The sequence below is a fragment of the Lagopus muta genome, chromosome 1, assembly GCF_023343835.1.
Source record: "Lagopus muta isolate bLagMut1 chromosome 1, bLagMut1 primary, whole genome shotgun sequence".
Classification (NCBI taxonomy): domain Eukaryota; kingdom Metazoa; phylum Chordata; class Aves; order Galliformes; family Phasianidae; genus Lagopus; species Lagopus muta.
Window position 1 is genome coordinate 189,961,777 of NC_064433.1, and position 19,041 is coordinate 189,980,817.

The 19,041-nt window shown below is 40.8% G+C and overlaps 2 protein-coding genes across 2 annotated transcripts in view; both read left to right on the top strand.

The window, feature by feature from the left end:
* Positions 1 to 19,041, top strand: part of TENM4 (teneurin transmembrane protein 4) — a 1,593,907-nt gene that overhangs the window by 849,548 nt on the left and 725,318 nt on the right. The window lies entirely within an intron of this gene.
* LOC125688146 (uncharacterized) overlaps positions 14,151 to 19,041 on the top strand; it is a 246,312-nt gene continuing 241,421 nt past the window's right edge. Inside the window, exon 1 of the mRNA XM_048933793.1 lies at positions 14,151 to 17,858. Coding sequence (XP_048789750.1) covers positions 14,536 to 17,589 — 3,054 coding nt within the window. The 5' untranslated portion in view covers positions 14,151 to 14,535 and the 3' untranslated portion in view covers positions 17,590 to 17,858. The remainder of the gene's footprint in view (positions 17,859 to 19,041) is intronic.

Consider the following 19,041-nt stretch of genomic DNA (forward strand, 5'->3'; position numbering starts at 1 on the left):
AAAAGCTGCTTGCCAGATGTACTTTGAGACTAAACTACAATACCAAACATTCAGGTTATGTAATTAGAAACTACTTGCATTCCACTTAGGCATGGAAAAAAGGTGCCACAGAAGTGATATCACTGTTCACACTAGGCAAAATCTGCTGAACATAGACTTGACTTTTAAATAAATAACCAGTCTTTGCAGTTCTCATAATGGATTCTAAAAAGTCAGATGCAGCCTTTACAAATGATTTTGCTTGCTGTTACATTTGTCAAAAGCAGTCAGAATGTAGTAAAAAGGTAATAATACAGTTATATGCTGCTTCAACTCTTACATGTCTCCTAGACTGGAGATTTTAGATTGCTGATTTATAAGAGCAAAAGTGATCCAAACAGGACTGCTTTCTTCTGGGTTTAACAATTTACATATGATGCACTTTTACATATATCCATGTTTGCAATTACAACTAAAATTCAAGGACTGGAATATGTTAAGACAGAAAAAGACCAATCTGCTTCACACTGAACTATGTGTGTATAATTAGCAGGAATTGTATGGAATATAATCCTTCCTTTATGCATAATTTTACATGGCAATAAGAACAACTAAAAGAGCTCTCTTCAAAAAATAAGTTTGTGTCAAAACAATCAACATTTTGGGACTAGATTTTGGTATGTGTTAAAACACCAATTTTCACAAGATATTGTCATATAACTGTGTGCAAACTATCTTCTACGTTTCCCCTCCTATCTACACGTCTAGCTTATCTGATCTCCATTAATAAGTGCATAAATAAAACAAAAAATGAATGCTTCACAATATTGTATAACATACCAATTGAAAGTAAACATTACAGAAAGGAATATATTACAAGATTTTCATATGTAGAAGACAATAATACATTTATCTGGGAAATTGATAAGAAAGACATCCTGGAGTTACATGCTGTTTGATCTGGTTGCTGCTGAAGAATTCTATAATCAGCATAGTAATACAAACTTCCTCTACTCTAATTTTTTGCAACTATTTTAAACTGAAAATCATTTCAGAAATCCATAAGTTATTTGCAAGAAGAAATAGAGTACTTGCTACTATATTTGACCAGCTGATCTAGTTACATTCATAAGCGTGTTAAATAAGGAATGAGTTAGTGAGAGAAAATGTTACCTTTAAGACAATATGTGAACAAGTCTTATTCAGTGTGAAATGTATTAAAGCTGTACCAGTTCGTGGAAGCCAGTCTTTCTAATTTTTATGGGATACATTATTTTAAAAAAGAAAAAAAGGTATATTTTAAAAATATATATATTAGAAAATGAACCTGCAGTCACAGGATTTTCTCTTTCAAAATTTGTAGCACAAGGAGAAAACTACCTTTGTCTTTTGATAGCCTCTGAAAACACCACTTGATTCTTCTAATTTTTCTGAGAGATACTTGGCCATGTTTCAGTGGTGGAAAGGTCTCAGAAGTCACTGAACTGCAAATTGCTAGAGATTACGAGCGTACTGCAGGAAGAGTTAGAAATATCATTACTGCTCTACTTTTATACCTGTGCTGTAATCACAGTTTGACGGATACCCATTCCCTTTGTACAAATTAAGATGTCCTTTCTTTGAAAATTCTCAGTATTTTCTTCATTTACTGTTGCATTTTCGAACTCTATTTATAACTGAATTTCAGTGATAGAATTATTTTCTACCACAAGCATAAATCAGAATTCCCTAACTAAGCTTGTTCTGAATTTTACGCTTTGAAATTCAAACACTGTGTTAAAAATGAAATATTTAGTGTATCTATGAGTTTACAAATCTTACTGCAGATAGATATTCTCAATTTCCAAGGGACCCACAAGGATCACTGAGCCCAACCCGGTTGACTTCACACAGCACTGCCCAAACACAAACCCAATGTCTGTGTCCCAATGCTCCCCGAGCAGCCTGTTCCCTGCCCTCTGCCCCCTGGGGCACAGCCTTTTCCTCACTGCCCCTGACCCTCCTCTGAAGCAGAGACATGTGGTTCCCTTGAGTCCTGTCTGTCACCAGAGAGCAGAGCTCAGTGCTGCTCCTCTGCACCCTGTGAGGAGCTGCAGGCCTCCAAGAAGAACTGCGTGAAGTCTCCCCTCATCCTTCTCTTCTCTGGGCCGAACAAACCAAGGGAATTCAGCTGCTCCCCATACTCCTTGTCCTCCAGACCCTTCCTCATCTTTGTAGCCCTCCCTTGGACACGCTCTAATAGTTTTATGTCCTTCCAATACTGTGACATGCAAAGCTGCATGCAGTGCTCAAGATGAGGCAGCAGTGGTGCAGGGCAGAGTAGGACCCAGATCCCTGTCCACAGGGCTGGGCTTCGTAAACCTGAAACTGCAAGTTAATTTTCCTAAGCATATCCATGCTTCCTATTTTTTCTTCTATCTTAGTAACAGTGTGAGCCTTTTCAATTTCCCATATAGCTAAAATACATTACATTACTTTGTGTGGTGATTGCATTTAAATAATTGTTTTAAGGTGGATGGTATTTTTTGCCAGTATTCTGGGTCCTTTGACAGAAGATGATGAACGACACTCTTAAGGAAAATTTCATGATGAATGGCCTCTTTGGAATTTCAATTATTTTACCTTACATTCAGTGGTTGCACCACTGTTCATAGCCTAATGCCCTGTCGAGATGGGACTTGGATACATAAACTTCATTGTATATTTCTGTGTTTGTTTGAACTACATGTATGTGTGAAGCGAATGGTCTAAGTGTCATCTATAATCTGGAGAGAAAAGGGACCAAGATTACATGCTACAGGCACTCAGTATAACTGAACACAAAAGCCCGACTTCAAGATGACCACTCCTTAATTATTTTTACTTTTTGTTAAATATGGAGTTCCATATTTACTGAGTGCAGTCTTGTAATTTTGACCCCTCTTCTTTCATTGCAATCAAAGACAATTTTGACAGGCTGTGATCTCTCGCAAAGTCTTAGTGAACCTTCAAGTATATCTGCCATTGGAGAATCACTAACACCCATGAGAAGACATTACCCCTAATGTCAATTTAAGCATTTGCCCTTCTTCTAGGGCAGGGTCAACTAATTGTGCACATTATTAGTTTGTACATTTCTATGGTTTTAAAAATTCCAATGATTAACTTTGCTTTAATTTTGATCAGAAATTCACAGTTTCCCAGGTCCAACTTAAGTACTTGAAATTCTTGTTCCGACAAGGACTCTACAGTACCTTCAGTGCAATAAAAGAAATGGTGCATTGTAGACAATTCACAACTGACAGAATTGGTGGGTTGAAAGCAGTTCCATAGTAAGAAATCAGGCTCAAAGCTCCTCTCACATGTGTAGAAGTTGGTCTGGATTGGTAGGGAATTCCAAATGCATATGTTGTACCTGTGCTTCATATTTCTAGAGCAAATAATAAATAAATGTATAAAAAATGAGATGGATATCTCCTGAGAAGAACCCAGTAATTTGAGAACATTCAGAGACATCAACCTCAGTCATAAATGATTAGTGTCTTATTTCCTTGATTATAGGAAGATCTGGGGTATGAGACTGCAGCTGCCTGTAGGAAAGTATACCACACTGGCTAGGATGAGTTCATGGTCAAACACATCAGTTGTGTGAATAATTAAAACAGATATTCAACACATGAGCACATAAATAATAAATTTGACCTAAAATGTCAATTACAGTGTAAGCTCACTGAGAACACCAACTACAGAAGATAAAGCAGATCCTTTCTGTTAGGGTTGACTGTAGCTTAGCATGGTCCCGTTTTACAAGTGTTCACTGAACATATCAGTCCATTTAGCTCTACATAAATCCTCTGTTTGTTCATTCCTTTGAAGTTAGTGGCTCATTCAGCTCAAAAACGTATTTGAAATGTGCTGAAAATATAGAGTATTCTTGAGTGAAAAAAGCATGATTAAAGAGGTAGTGTGGTAACTGTCAGTCATATTTGTTAAATCATTATCTTTTGCAGACTTCTGTTTAAGAGACCTAACTCTTTAGCAAAATATACACTTATTGTTGGGTTATTTTCTTATTACACGTTTAAGGGATTCTTTTCTGATTTTCATTAGTCTGTGTACATTCTATTCTGTCTATCTTTCCTTCTTTCCTCCATATGTATCTGGGAACTCAGACCTCTAAACTAAGCCAGTTCCAGGCATGAAAAAATTCTGCTGAAAACTTTCCACTGAATCAGAATTAATTACAGATTTGGTATACATTTTGTTTATTCTTGATGATAGATGCAATAAAAAAAGAAAATATTGCAAAACAAAACAAAGGGCCAGAACTCAACAGCTCAAGAGAACATTTGTTAAGTAACAATAATTAAACACGAATGTGAAAATCCTATTCAATTGGGGTGCTTCCTTGAAACAGTGAAAAACATATGAACCTGTTCCATTTGGCTAGAATTTAAACAGCCATATTTATTCAGTTTACTTCAGTAACTGCCTTGATCTGTGGGACCGGTACCAATTTAATTAAGACAGCCACTGTGCTAGCATCTTCCCAGTCCTGCCCCAGTCCTCCTTTGATAGGAGGTTATATGTCTGTGGATGCTGCCTTAGGAAGGCATAAGGGCCAAATCTGAGCTACAGGCCAGCAGCTGCAAAAGCTACATGTGAAATAGTGTCTATTTCAATAAAAGCTGTTAACAAGAAATCCATATTTTACTACTTTTTACTGTTGTTGTTCCAGTTGTCCTAGATTATACTTAGAATGTCATCCAAGAGTGGGGCAGGAAGTCTGTTTTGCTCCTTCCATGGAAGGAAATGTGTCTTGAATACTGAATTTATCTATCTGCATCTCACCAAGACAGAAGACTGCAGTGAGAAAAGCAGAAATCATATTTTATGTATAAATCTCATACAAATTTTTAAACTCCACAAATAGTTGCATAAAATGACAACATTCAGTAAATGATTTATATAAGTTAGAGACACTTGAAGCACAGAGTAAATGGGAGAATTTCACATTTCCTTTGGTGAATAAAACTATGACAGGAAACTTCCTTCATTAACAACTCAGATACTAATTATTTGAAACTCAAAACCATGAATCACAGAATTGCTGAAGCTGGAAGGTATGCCTGCAGATGGTATGGCCCAAAGACCCTGTTCAAAGCTGAGTTAGCCAGAGCAAGTTGCTCAAAGGCTGTGCACAGTCAAGATTTGAATTTCTCTAAAGACAGAGACTACAAATTCCCTGTGCCTATTGTTCCAATGTTTGAACTTGCATCAGAAACAGCGTTGCAAGCAGGAGCAGAGAGGTGATTGTTCCCCTATATTCAGCACTCGTGAGGCTGCACCTCGAGTACTGTGTCCAGTTTTGGGCCCCTCACTGCAAGAAAGATATTGAGGCCCTGGAACGTGTTCAAAGGAGGGCAACAAAACTGGTGAGGGGTCTGGAACACAGGCCATATGAGGAGAGGCTGAAGGAGCTGGGAATGTTCAGCCTGGAGAAGAGGAGGCTCAGGGGGGACCTCATTGCTCTCTATAACTTCCTGAAGGGAGGTTGTAGTGAGCTGGGGGTCGGCCTCTTCTCTCGTGTCATCAGTGATAGAACCAGAGGAAATGGCTTCAAGCTACGGCAGGGGAGATTCAGGCTGGACATGAGGAAGTATTACTTTTCAGAAAGGGTGGTCAGGCACTGGAATGGACTGCCCAGGGAGGTGGTGGAATCACCGAGCCTGGGGGTGTTCAAGGAAAGGCTGGATGTTGTGTTAAGGGACATGGTTTAGTGGGAGCTACTGGGAATAGGTGAACGGTTGGACTGGATGATCTTTTAGGTCTTTTCCAACCTTGGTGATTCTATGATTCTGATTGATTAAAACACTGCTACAGTAAAATGTGCTTTCTTTTATTTAAATAGAATTGTGGTCGTGTTCACACTGGTTATGTATTTATATACATTTCTAAAATACCTCTGAGCCATCTCTTCTTCAGGATGCATAGGCCCAGCTCTCCTCAGATATCAAGTGCTCAAATCATTTGATTATCTTAATGGCATTTTGCTGAACTTGCTCCAGTGTATCATTTCAAACTGTGGGGGCCAGACTTGGAACTTGGATGGGCAATTGAGATGTGCCAAGCAGAGGGGCAGGATCACCTCCAGTGCTGATAGGTTCTAATGCAGCCCAAGAAGCCAGAAGAGTGTATTGCTAGCTCATGTTCACTTCAGCATCCACTATGACCATTAGGTCTGCAAAGCTGCCTTCCAGCCATTTGGATTCAACTTGTCTTGAAGCATAGATTTAGTCTTCTGCATTAGCAGGATTAAATATTTCCCTTTTGTGACAAGACCAAAGAACCTCTGCTGTATTACATGTTAAATGAACTTCATGAAGTTCCTGTTATCTCATTTCTCCAGCCTATCAGGGCTCCTTCTGAATGGCATATCAACTATCTAGTGCACACATCATTCCTCCAGTGTTTTGTTTCATCTACAAATTTGCAGAAGGTGTACTATGCTCCATCATTCAGCATGATAATAAAGATGTTGAACAGCATTGGTGGCAGTACTGAACCCAAGAATAAACCACCAACAACTAGCCTCCAACTTGATAGTCAGTATTCACAACCCTCTGAGCCTGTAAAAGTAGTTCTGCATCATTGGAAACCAACAGTTTAAATTTCATGACCTAGGCTGTCAGTACAAGTTCAAAATCATGAAAGTCCCTACACAGGCTTTGTCTTGCTTTGAGGGCAATGCATTCAGCATTTGAAGGAATGCAGGATCTATAAAAAGAATTCCAGAAAGGGCAATTAACACATTCACTGACAAATGGAGATAATGAAACAAGTTGTGCTTCCCAGGTTGGAGCTGAGATGGCTTCATCTGGGGTACGTGAGACGAATGACTCAGAATGTAAATCAAATGAGTCTTCCTTATCCTTTGAGAGGAGATTGAATTTTTATGAGTATTTAGCTAATTAGGACTGAGTTTAAAAAACTTTACCACTCATGGGAGGATTCAATTTATCAAGATTTCTGTGAAGGATTGGATGTAATTGCACATGGGAAATCTTTAAGAAGTGAAGATGCTGTTAGTGCAAGTATTAAAGCTGGTAAGCATTTGGCTACTGGGACAGTTACAAAAGGTGTTTTGAAAGAATCTACAAGTTTAGAGGAAAGAAAGATATTCATGGAACAGGTTGGAATTAGGGGTTATTTTTATTTCATCAACAAAATGATCACAAGTCTAATCAGATAATGAGGTGACATTATCAGTTTAGTGGATGGATGAAATATTGTGCAGGGCAAATTAGATCATTTTAAGGATGAGAGAAGCAGAAGTGGGAAGACATTTAACAATAAATGTGAGATTGAGGCCTTTAGGAACTTAGATTTTAAGCTCATCGCTTGCATGTGATATGGAGAGTTTGCATCTGCCAGTCAGTCACAGGACACCCTCCAGTGAGAAGTGTAATATGACCATGAAAAATATCAAATGTGTTTTTAGGATCACGTGAAGGAAAGTATTTATGCTGTTGTTTTTTGAAAAACAGGAATTCAACTGTAACAGTTATTCCTGTTGCAAAATATTGTTGTGCATTGTTCTCAGTTAGGGTATTCATACTTAGTTTAATGAAAATTTAGTTTAATGAAAATCTAAATTGGTGCAAAAAAAAAAAATTATGCAAACAATGAGAGGAACAAAGAAACTAGATGAGTTTGATTTATTTGGTCTGACAAAATTAAATCTGACAGAGGGCATGGTTTCTACCTATAAATACATCAAAAGTAAGCACCAGAGAAAGACAAGAGAAGATAAATGACTTCTGCTTATGAATTAAATTTGACACAATTTAAGGAAAAAAAAAAAAAAAAAAAGAAGCAAAAAAAGCCCTTAGAAGATCATAACTTTCAGGCAGAGTATCAAAACCAAAATACTTCACTGCTTAAGAAGTTAGAGTATTTCATGAAAGGCGTTTTTTAGCAGTTTTATATAGCAGAAAACTAAACACAACCCAGTCCTTTTTCTTTTGTTCCTGACGGAAATAGATCAAAAAACTTCACTGAAGATAATATTACTTCTTAACAGTTCATTGGAAAGATTGATATCCCTTTTGTAAGATGTTGTTGAAAAATACCATGAACATCATACTCTAAACCCATATGGTCATTCCTGTGAAATTTAAGTATACATTTATATGTAAATTTGTACATATCTAGAAAATCTGTAGTAATACTGTTGCCAATGCTGCTTTACCACCTTCAGTGTCACTCATAGTTATGATCTCTGTGTATGATTTCAGGTAAAGGAAGAGAAGGAAATAGAGAAGGGGATAGGTTGTCTAATATGGCTATAAATTATGAAGTTTTGTGGAAAAAAAAAAAACAAAACAAAACAGGAGGGGGGAAGGTTAGAATAATTTTCATTGAATAACTTTCCTATACTTCTGGTCAAAGTTAAGAGAAGTCCTAACCATCCTATATTTGCACTAAAAGATACCTTAGTATGAGACTATATACGACCTATATCTGTGGACAGCCACTCAGGCAGCAGAGCTCTATTAGATCATTTCATTAATCTCTGGTAATGCAGTATTGTTCCTTGCTGTACATTTATTCACCTCTACTTCAGTCTACTTTTAAATACCAAGAAACAGGGCTGATATTATTCCCCTTTGGAGATTTCTCTAAAGATTAATAGGCCTCACTCTCTTTCTTTTTCTCCTTTTCCCACTTCTCCTCTCAGTAATTCACCATTATTTTCCATTTCTTGCTTTTATCCCATAACTTGTAGTCATACCCATTATTACACTAAATTAATTCGTACCTTTTTTAAAACTAAAACCTTTCAAATTGCTCTAGGCAGTTATCATTTTCCTCTCCGCATCTCTAGGTATGTTGCTATTCTTAAAAATAGTGAATAGAACAGGAAACGAAGGCAAAATCATTTAGTGAATATAGATTTGGGGTTTTAGATTATTTTTTTAGCTTACTACAAAAAATAGACTTGCAAACAAGAGTTCTCTATCACAATATGAGAATAGTGATAATTAATTACCTTAAAAGGTGATTTATATGTTGACAGTATGAAAAATAACATTCCACATATCTTGTGCATAAAAATTGCACATGTACAATGGAAACAAGCTAATGTCTCTTAGCAATTGCATCCTAAGTTAATCTGCACACAATAGCTCAAATGAGGACTTCCTGAACTTTTGTCTCCTCTCTTACTACCTGATAATTATAGCATTTCAATTGCTTTGCTTAAAAATCTGTAGACACAGATTTCTCATTCGCCTGGAAATAAATTAAAATCATTCCATGCAAGTAAAATTCAAAAGTGAGCAAGGAGGGGAAAAGAAAATTGTTCCAATTTTAAAAATACTCTGCATACACGTTGCCTTATATCATAGAATCATTAAGGATGGAATTCTAAGATCATCAAGTCCAACCACTGACTTACTATCAATACTGCCCACTAAACCATGTCCCTAATAACTAAATCTACCTTACCTTAAACACCTCCAAGGATGGTGACTTCACCAACTCTCTGGGCAACCTGTTGCAATGCCTCAGCACTCCAAGAATTCTTTTTCCTAATGTCCAACCTGAACCTTCCCTGATGCAGCTTAAGGCTATCACCTGTCATCTTGTTGCTGTTATCTGGGAGAAGAGGCTGACCCCCACTTCACCACAGTCTCCTTTCAGGGAGCTGTAGAGAGCTATATGTTATCCCCCTGCGAAATCAACAGGACAGCATTTATTTTGGTTGTTTTGTGAGAGTGAATTTATGATATACTATAATATCTGATAAGAAACAGACAAGCAGATGAGGGGAAAACAGTGGATGTTGTGCACCTTGACTTCAGCAAGGTGTTTGATACCATCTCCTACAACATCCTTGTTATGAAACTTAGGAAGTTTGACGGAGCACAGGAGCAGATTGCACAGACAGGTTGTGGACTCTCCTTGTATGGAGATATTCCAGATCCATCTGGATGTCTACCTGTGCAACATACTGTAGGGTACATGCTTTAGCAGGGGGGTTGAACTCGATGATCTCTTGAGGTCCCTCCCAACCCCTGCAATTCTGTGATTCCGTGAATTCCTACTGCTATCCTGTTATAAAAAGCTATACAGCTTCTTCTCTTCAGAATTTCCTGCTACCAATCATGGCCTTGAGTGCAATAAGCCATTAGCAGGTATGCTGTACTCCAGTTTCTTAGTAGGTAATCAAGGGATCTTAACTATCTTCTGTAGAAAGATAATCAGAAGACCAAAAGAACAAAACTAGACTGTCTGTCTATATATACATTTATATTCAAATATAAATGTGTATGTGCTTGAACATGCATACATATTTACATATATATATATAATATAATATGCATTTTGAAGTCTGATTCTGTTGATTGTTTAGGCCAAATCAACTTCCTCATTAAATCAATTTCAAAGGGAAATGAATATATTTAAAGAGTGAGACATGTCTAGCATTTCTCTTGATGAGCTAAATCCATTCTAAGCATTTTGAAGTCATCAGAGTTACTGTGGAGATGCAGTCATCTCAGTGTTTGCATAGGATTATGAAGGCATGGGTCATTTGCTAAGTATTGTTCCTCCACTCACAACTTCTCAATTGCAAAGGCTGAAATATTAAGCTGTGCTCTAGCTCACAGAAATAGCACTACCACTTGCTCAGACTGTGTCTCTGCAGATCTATGTGCAGAAATAATGAAGTCATGTAAGCAAAGTATATGGTTAAGAAGTGAAACAACTTTAGAAAATGAAGTTTTGTGGATCCTATATTTATATACCAGGAAAAAGGCTCTCTTCCTCCAAAATCCTCATTCAAGTTAGTAGCAAGCAAAAGTCTTCTTTTTATGCTTTTCACAGAATGAATCACAGAATCACAGAATGGCTGGGGTTGGAAGAGATCTCAAGGATCACGAATCTCCAACCCCGCTGCCACATGCAGGGCCACCAACCTCCACATTTAATACTAGACTAGGCTGCCCAGGGCCCCATCCAATCTGGCCTTGAATACCTCCAGGGATGGGGCATCCACAACCTCTCTGGTCAGCTGTTCCAGCACCTCACCACTCTCTCTCTGTAAAGAACTTAATTTTTACTTCCATTTTTCCTGCAGAGACAGAAAAAAAAAGGGAATAGATCATGTTGTACAGGAATCTTAAAACCATGCTTGTAGTTTTGTGGAGAATGAATGAAGCTGTTAGTTTGCCAGCTGCTATGTGTTAGACAGCTCTTGTAATTTCACCTGGCAAGTAGCTAAGTATCTCACAGTCATTCACTGGTGGGTAAGAGATCTGCTGATTCTTGTCCTCCAGTTAGTGGTCCTAAAAAAAAACTAGTTTGATCTCAGATACCTCTCCTTTCTCTTTCCTGTAAAATTACATTTATCTTAAGAAAACTGCACAGTCTGAAATAGGAATAACACAGTGGACTTTTTAGAAATTTTGGCTGAATTTAGGGGCAATGTAAACTATATTTGAAGGGAATATTCAGTGCTTTAAAGAAGCAGCACTTTGTCCAATACCGTAGAAAATCAGAAGTACTGTCTTCCCTCCCCATGTGATAAGCTTTCAAGGTCAGAAATATGACAGAGAAAGCAAGCAGAGCATAACCCAAACATTTTTTGCTTAGATTAATGATTATGACTACTGTGGAAATTTAAATCATTTGTATCAGGGGAAGAGAAAAAAGAGTGAGAGAGAAAACTTAAGTGTCATGGTTCTATGTTTTTTGTTTTTATTTTTGTTTTTGGGTTTCAGTATTCCACATCAAAACATCATGTAGTGTACGGGGCATTAAAGTGTCACTGCCCCAATTCCAAGTACCTATCCCTGTACATTACAGCAGTCACGGGATCTGTCCCTTCCGGGTGGGGGGGGCACTCTCTTGCTGCCTTGCAGTGGGTGCTGGAGGGTGCTTTCCTAGCCGTTCCAAGCTTTTCAGGTTTGAATCGGTCCCGGGAACTCTCTCTCTCTCATCTTGTCTGATTTATTAATCTCAATTGCAATTAAATTGTATCTATTATCTTGTATTCCGATATTATAGTAAAATAAGTTTTCCTCCATAGATTGTTGCCGCTGCTTTTTTCCTCCCTTCCTTCCTTCCCATTTTTGTGGGACTGGGGTGGGGGGGGGGGGGGGGAGGGCAGAGGCCTGTCGCCCCTGTCACGGACATAGATTGATCTGGTCAAATCCGTGACAGATTTTTGGCGCCCAACGTGGGGCTCGACTGCTTTTTAACTTTTTGAACGAATCTCTTTTTCTCTCTGCTCTTAGAGAGCTTCGTTAGGGAGCATTATCAGTAGTTCAGGTTTCTGTGCTGGAAAACCTGACCTTGAAAGATTAGGCGTACCGCCAGTGTTCTGGGATATTTGTAAACTTTGAGCACTACTTAGTCTGGGTAGTGCCTTTTTTCTTTTTTTTTTCCCCTCCTCTTGTTAGCTTCAATTCATTAACCCTTTTTTAGCAAGCACCAGCGATGAACCCACTCGTTATCGTGGGGGTGCTGGGTAAAGGATTTAAAGCAATGGTGTTAGTCACAACCTACTGGCCAATAATCCATCTCATACTTACGTGTTGTGGAATTGCATTCATATATAACTACCTAAGGGCACTGATGGAGACACCTATGTTTTACCTATTTGCAATGTGGTATGATTTGAACTTTGACATCTACATCCCAGAAGGAATGGCTAATTTCTCAAACAACTACATCCCAGAAGGAATGGCTAATTTCACAAACAACTACATCCCAAATGGAATAGCTAATTTTACAAACAACACAATGTTCAGACCAGTCTCCGGGTTTTCTTCTCGGTTTGTCAAACGTTTTTTGAATCCTGAATTAATAGTCATGTTGTTGTTCGCGTCATCAATTCTCCTGAATGTATTCCAATTCATTTGTAATAAGGGGAAGGAGTCTTCTCCAAAACTAGAGAATGATGACTGGCAGGGGATATGGAGAGGTTTAGGAAAGGTCTTAGAAGCATGGGGACCCGCAGTGTCATGGGATTTTACTCTTGAACACCTGTGGGATCCTGAGAAACTAAGCCAGTATTTGAATCAGGGACTATGCGGCTTACATAAATCTAAGGAGGTACAACTTATTTGGGGTTTGGCTTGTGCTTACCGTGCCCTATATAATACCATTCGGGAGAGAGAGAGTTTCCGAGCTGAGGTTCAAGCCAAAGGGGAAAATCCCCAAGTCAAATCTAATCAATCAAAGGAGACACCAGTAACAATACCGGTTGCTCCTGTGGAGGGCAAGAAATGGAAACGAGTGTCTTCGCGTCTTGAACGAAAAAGAGAAGAGGAGGAGGAGGAGGAAGATCCAGGCGAGGGGCCCTCCTCAGAACCACCACCATCGCGAAAGGCAAAAGCGAAAACTAAGAGACATGCAGAAGAGAGTGATGAAGAGGAAGTCTCTATTACTACTCGCCGGCCTCTAAAGATGACTGAAATCCAAGGTTCAAGAAAGGAGTTCACACGGCGCCTGAATGAAAGTATTGTTTCCTGGTTGGTTCGCTGTTGGGACAGTGGGGCCCATAGCTTGTCTCTGGATGGTAATGAAGCTCGCCAACTGGGTGCCATTGCCAGAGATCCAGCTATTGATAGAGGAATTAGTCGGTGTTCGGATGAGGCTGCCTCCCTCTGGGAACGAGTGTTAACAGCTGTGAAGGAAAAGTATCCCTTCAAAAATAGCTTGAAGATTGCAATGAAAAAATGGGATACAGTTGAAAAGGGTATCCAGTATTTGAGGGAAATAGGCGTGGTGGAAATGCTGTATGACCCTGACTTTGTTCCTAACCACCCACAACAAAACCGCGACCCTGAAAGAGTGAGGACAACGCCTGAGATATGGCAGAAAATCGTGACAACAGCGCCGGACAAATATGCCGCTACACTAACGTCAGCGTGTGACAGATACCAAGAACAACAGAGAACACCCTTAATTTATGAATTAATTGTTACGCTCCAAAACTACGAACAATTGCTGTCCCCAATTCATTCTGCCGTTGCTGCAATATCAAGAATGACGGAGCAAGTGTCTCAACTGATTAACCGTGACAAACCTGTAACAGTATCAGAGACGCTGGATGAAGATCAGGATAATCAAATAAGTCTAGCGAAGGAGGTGAAGGAGATGATGAAATTTTGGCAAGCCCACCTAACTAAAGACGATGAACCTTCCTTCTTACGTGCACGATCAAAAATCTCAGCTGTTAGAGGCAGACGCTCTCCGGCTCAAGTAAGGAATAATACACCGCGAATTACCTTATGGTATTACCTACGTGACCATGGAGAAGACATGGGGAAGTGGCACGGTCAACCTACTCCTGTACTACGAGCCCGGGTGAAAGAATTGCAAGGCAGATCTACCACCAGTGCAGTTGCTCCAGTTACCACAGGTAATGAATAGAGGGGCCCTGCCCTCAGTCAGGGGGGGGAAAGGGATAATAGAGTATATTGGACTGTGTGGATTCGATGGCCTGGCACATCAGAACCACTGAAATATAAGGCCCTGGTGGACACTGGTGCACAGTGCACTCTGATGCCCTCGAGTCATGAAGGGACAGAATCAATCCATATTTCTGGAGTGACCGGGGGCTCTCAAGAATTGACTGTGTTGGAGGCCGAGATAAGCCTCACTGGTAAGGACTGGCAAAAACATCCTATTGTGACAGGCCCAGGGGCTCCATGTATACTAGGTATTGATTATCTCAGAAGGGGGCATTTCAAGGATCCTAAGGGGTATCGATGGGCCTTTGGAATAGCTGCTGTGGACACAGACAACATTAAGCAGCTGTCTGTTTTGCCTGGCCTGTCAGAAGATCCATCTGTTGTGGGGCTGCTGCGAGTAAAAGAGCAACAGGTACCAATTGCTACAAAAGTGGTGCACAGGCGTCAGTACCGCACCAACAGGGATTCTTTGCTCCCCATTCATAAGTTAATTCGTCAACTAGAGAGCCAGGGAGTGATCAGCAAAACTCACTCGCCTTTTAACAGCCCCATATGGCCAGTGCGTAAAGCCAGTGGAGAATGGAGGCTGACGGTGGACTACCGTGGCCTGAATGAAGTCACACCCCCACTGAGTGCTGCTGTGCCGGACATGTTAGAACTCCAGTATGAACTGGAGTCAAAAGCGGCCAAATGGTATGCCACCATTGACATTGCTAATGCCTTCTTTTCCATCCCTTTGGCCAAAGAATGTAAGCCACAGTTTGCTTTCACATGGAGGGGCATTCAGTATACCTGGAACCGTTTGCCCCAGGGGTGGAAACACAGCCCGACCATTTGCCATGGGTTGATCCAAACTGTATTGGAACAGGGCAGTGCTCCTGAGCACCTGCAGTACATTGATGACATCATTGTGTGGGGCGATACAGCAGAAGAAGTCTTTACAAAAGGAGAGCGAATGATCCAAATTCTTCTGAGTGCTGGTTTTGCTATTAAGCGAAGCAAAGTGAAAGGACCTGCCCAGGAGATTCAGTTCCTAGGTATAAAGTGGCAAGATGGCCGTCGTCACATCCCAACAGACGTGATCGACAAAATCACTGCTATGTCTCCACCCACTAGCAAAAGAGAGACACAATCTTTTCTGGGTGCAGTGGGCTTTTGGAGAATGCATGTTCCAAACTACAGCCTCATTGTAAGCCCCCTTTATTATGTGACGCGAATGAGAAATGAGTTTACATGGGGCCCTGAGCAGCAGCAGGCTTTTGAACAGATTAAACAGGAGATAGCCCGTGCCGTGGCCCTAGGACCAGTACGAACGGGACAGGGTATAAAGAACATCCTCTACACTGCTGCTGGAGAGAACGGTCCCACTTGGAGTTTGTGGCAAAGAGCCTCAGGAGAGACCAGAGGCCGACCCCTGGGATTCTGGAGTCGGGCGTACAGAGGGTCTGAAGAGCGCTACACTCCAACTGAGAAGGAGATCTTAGCTGCTTATGAAGGGGTTCGGGCTGCTTCTGAAGTAGTCGGTACTGAAACACAGCTCCTTCTGGCACCTCGACTGCCAGTGCTGAACTGGATGTTTAAAGGAAAGGTTCCCTCCACCCATCATGCTACTGATGCCACGTGGAGTAAGTGGATTGCACTGATTACACAACGAGCACGGATGGGGAACCTCAGCCGTCCAGGAATCCTAGAAGTCATCATGGACTGGCCTGAAGGTAAAAAGTTTGGAACACCACCAGCAGAAGAAGTATCACGTGCTAAAGAAGCCCCACCATACAATGAACTACCAGAGAATGAAAAGAAATATGCCCTGTTCACAGATGGATCGTGTCGTATTGTGGGAAAGCATCGCAGATGGAAATCTGCTGTGTGGAGCCCCACACGACAAGTTGCAGAGGCCACTGAAGGGAAAGGCGAATCAAGCCAATTTGCAGAGGTAAAGGCTGTCCAACTGGCCTTAGATGTCGCTGAACGGGAGAGGTGGCCAATGCTCTATCTTTACACTGACTCATGGATGGTAGCAAATGCCTTATGGGGGTGGTTACAGCAGTGGGAGCAAAATAACTGGCAAAGAAGGGGTAAACCTATTTGGGCTGCTGAACTGTGGAAAGACATTGCTGCCCGAACAAAGACTATGGTTGTAAAGGTGCGCCATGTAGATGCTCATGTGCCCAAGAGTCGGGCTACTGAAGAACAGCAAAATAACCATCAGGTAGACCGAGCTGCCAGAATTGAGGTGGCTCAAATAGACCTGGACTGGCAGAACAAGGGTGAATTATTTCTGGCTCGGTGGGCCCATGAGACCTCAGGTCATCAAGGGAGAGATGCAACATACAAATGGGCCAGAGACCGAGGGGTGGACTTAGCTATGGATGCCATTGCACAGGTTATTCATAACTGTGAAACATGTGCCATCATCAAACAAGCCAAGAGGATGAAACCTCTGTGGGAAGAAGGGCGATGGCAAAAGTACAAATATGGGGAGGCATGGCAGGTTGATTATATCACCTTGCCACGATCTCGCAATGGTAAGCATTATGTGCTTACTATGGTGGAGGCAACCACTGGGTGGCTTGAAACATATGCAGTACCCCATGCTACCGCCCGAAACACCATACTGGGTCTCGAGAAACAAGTCCTGTGGCGACATGGCACCCCAGAAAGGATTGAATCAGATAATGGGACTCATTTCAAAAATTCTCTTGTAAATACTTGGGCCAAAGATCACGGCATCGAGTGGATTTACCATATTCCCTATCATGCACCAGCCTCTGGTAAAATTGAACGATACAATGGATTGTTAAAAACGATGCTAAAAGCACTGGGTGGCGGAACATTTAAGCACTGGGAGAAGCATTTGGCAGAAGCCACCTGGTTGGTCAATACCAGAGGATCTATTAATCGTGATGGTCCTAACCAATCCAGTTCCCTACATACTGTAGAGGGAGATAAAGTCCCTGTTGTACATGTAAAGAACATGTTAGGAAAGTCAGTTTGGGTTCTTCCAGCTTCTGGAAAGGGCAAACCTCTCCGTGGTACAGTTTTTGCCCAGGGACCAGGATCCACTTGGTGGGTAATGCAGAAGAATGGGGATGTTCAATGTGTACCACAAGGAAACTTGATGCCGGGGGAGTGCAGTTACTAATTCTATGTATATGTATATAGCCATGTGTGCATTTTTAATCATTTTTTGTTTGTTTGTATATATGTATATATATTTTAAGCATGATGTAACGATGTAGAATAAGGGGTGGAATGTCATGGTTCTATGTTTTTTGTTTTTATTTTTGTTTTTGGGTTTCAGTATTCCACATCAAAACATCATGTAGTGTACGGGGCATTAAAGTGTCACTGCCCCAATTCCAAGTACCTATCCCTGTACATTACAGCAGTCACGGGATCTGTCCCTTCCGGGTGGGGGGGGCACTCTCTTGCTGCCTTGCAGTGGGTGCTGGAGGGTGCTTTCCTAGCCGTTCCAAGCTTTTCAGGTTTGAATCGGTCCCGGGAACTCTCTCTCTCTCATCTTGTCTGATTTATTAATCTCAATTGCAATTAAATTGTATCTATTATCTTGTATTCCGATATTATAGTAAAATAAGTTTTCCTCCATAGATTGTTGCCGCTGCTTTTTTCCTCCCTTCCTTCCTTCCCATTTTTGTGGGACTGGGGTGGGGGGGGGGGGGGGAGGGCAGAGGCCTGTCGCCCCTGTCACGGACATAGATTGATCTGGTCAAATCCGTGACATTAAGTCAGTTGTTGATTTTATTTTGTAGAAGGGAAGCAGCTCAAAAGTGTCTTAGTCTGGTTTCTTAGGGAAATAAGTTTTGTGTCCCCTCTTATATCTGCCATTATCTGGCATGCCAAGCTAACTCCAAATGCAGTGATCCATCTAAACAGAGTGTGCAGAGAGGGAGAAACAGGTAAGAAAACGTATACTTTAGTGAAAACTAGAGACTGGCTATAGAAAAGAATCTTTATAAAGTACCTCACTGAGGAAAAGGCTCTAGGTTCAGTTCAGTGATTGTCTGTTACACATCCAATGCACAAGTCCTTCCACAAATACGTATACAAACTAAGCACAGCACCTTCTTCTTGCCCTGTCAGACATAGAAAGAGCTGGGAAATTTTGTCATGTTGAGAAGTTACCAAGAATTCTGCAGGTAACTGAAATGTTACATTCTGAAATATTTTTTTGAACTTCCACAGAAGGCAGCTGGGGCTTGGCACACTGAGAGTTACTGGGCACACACTCGTAGGAAACTAAGCTTCATTAGTTCTGTTGTTCCCTAAACAACTTGGGTAAATCACCACATGAGAACTGGAGCATGTTATGACTGCAAGAACTCTGGTGGCTAGGATCTGATCCTCAACAAAAACAGACACAGATTTATCTTGGTAATCTTCAGAGTAATAAACTGAGGAAAGTATTTAACAGACTCCTGAGAAAGCAAAACAAAAAGGAATGTCAGCTATTAAGGTTTACCAGGAAGTGGTCTGAGGGCATTGTATCTCATTCTGAACTCAGTTTTAGTTCAGGTATGTAGATCTGCAGCTTTCTCTGATGTTTTTCCCTACTGCTTTTTCATTTAGAAACCAA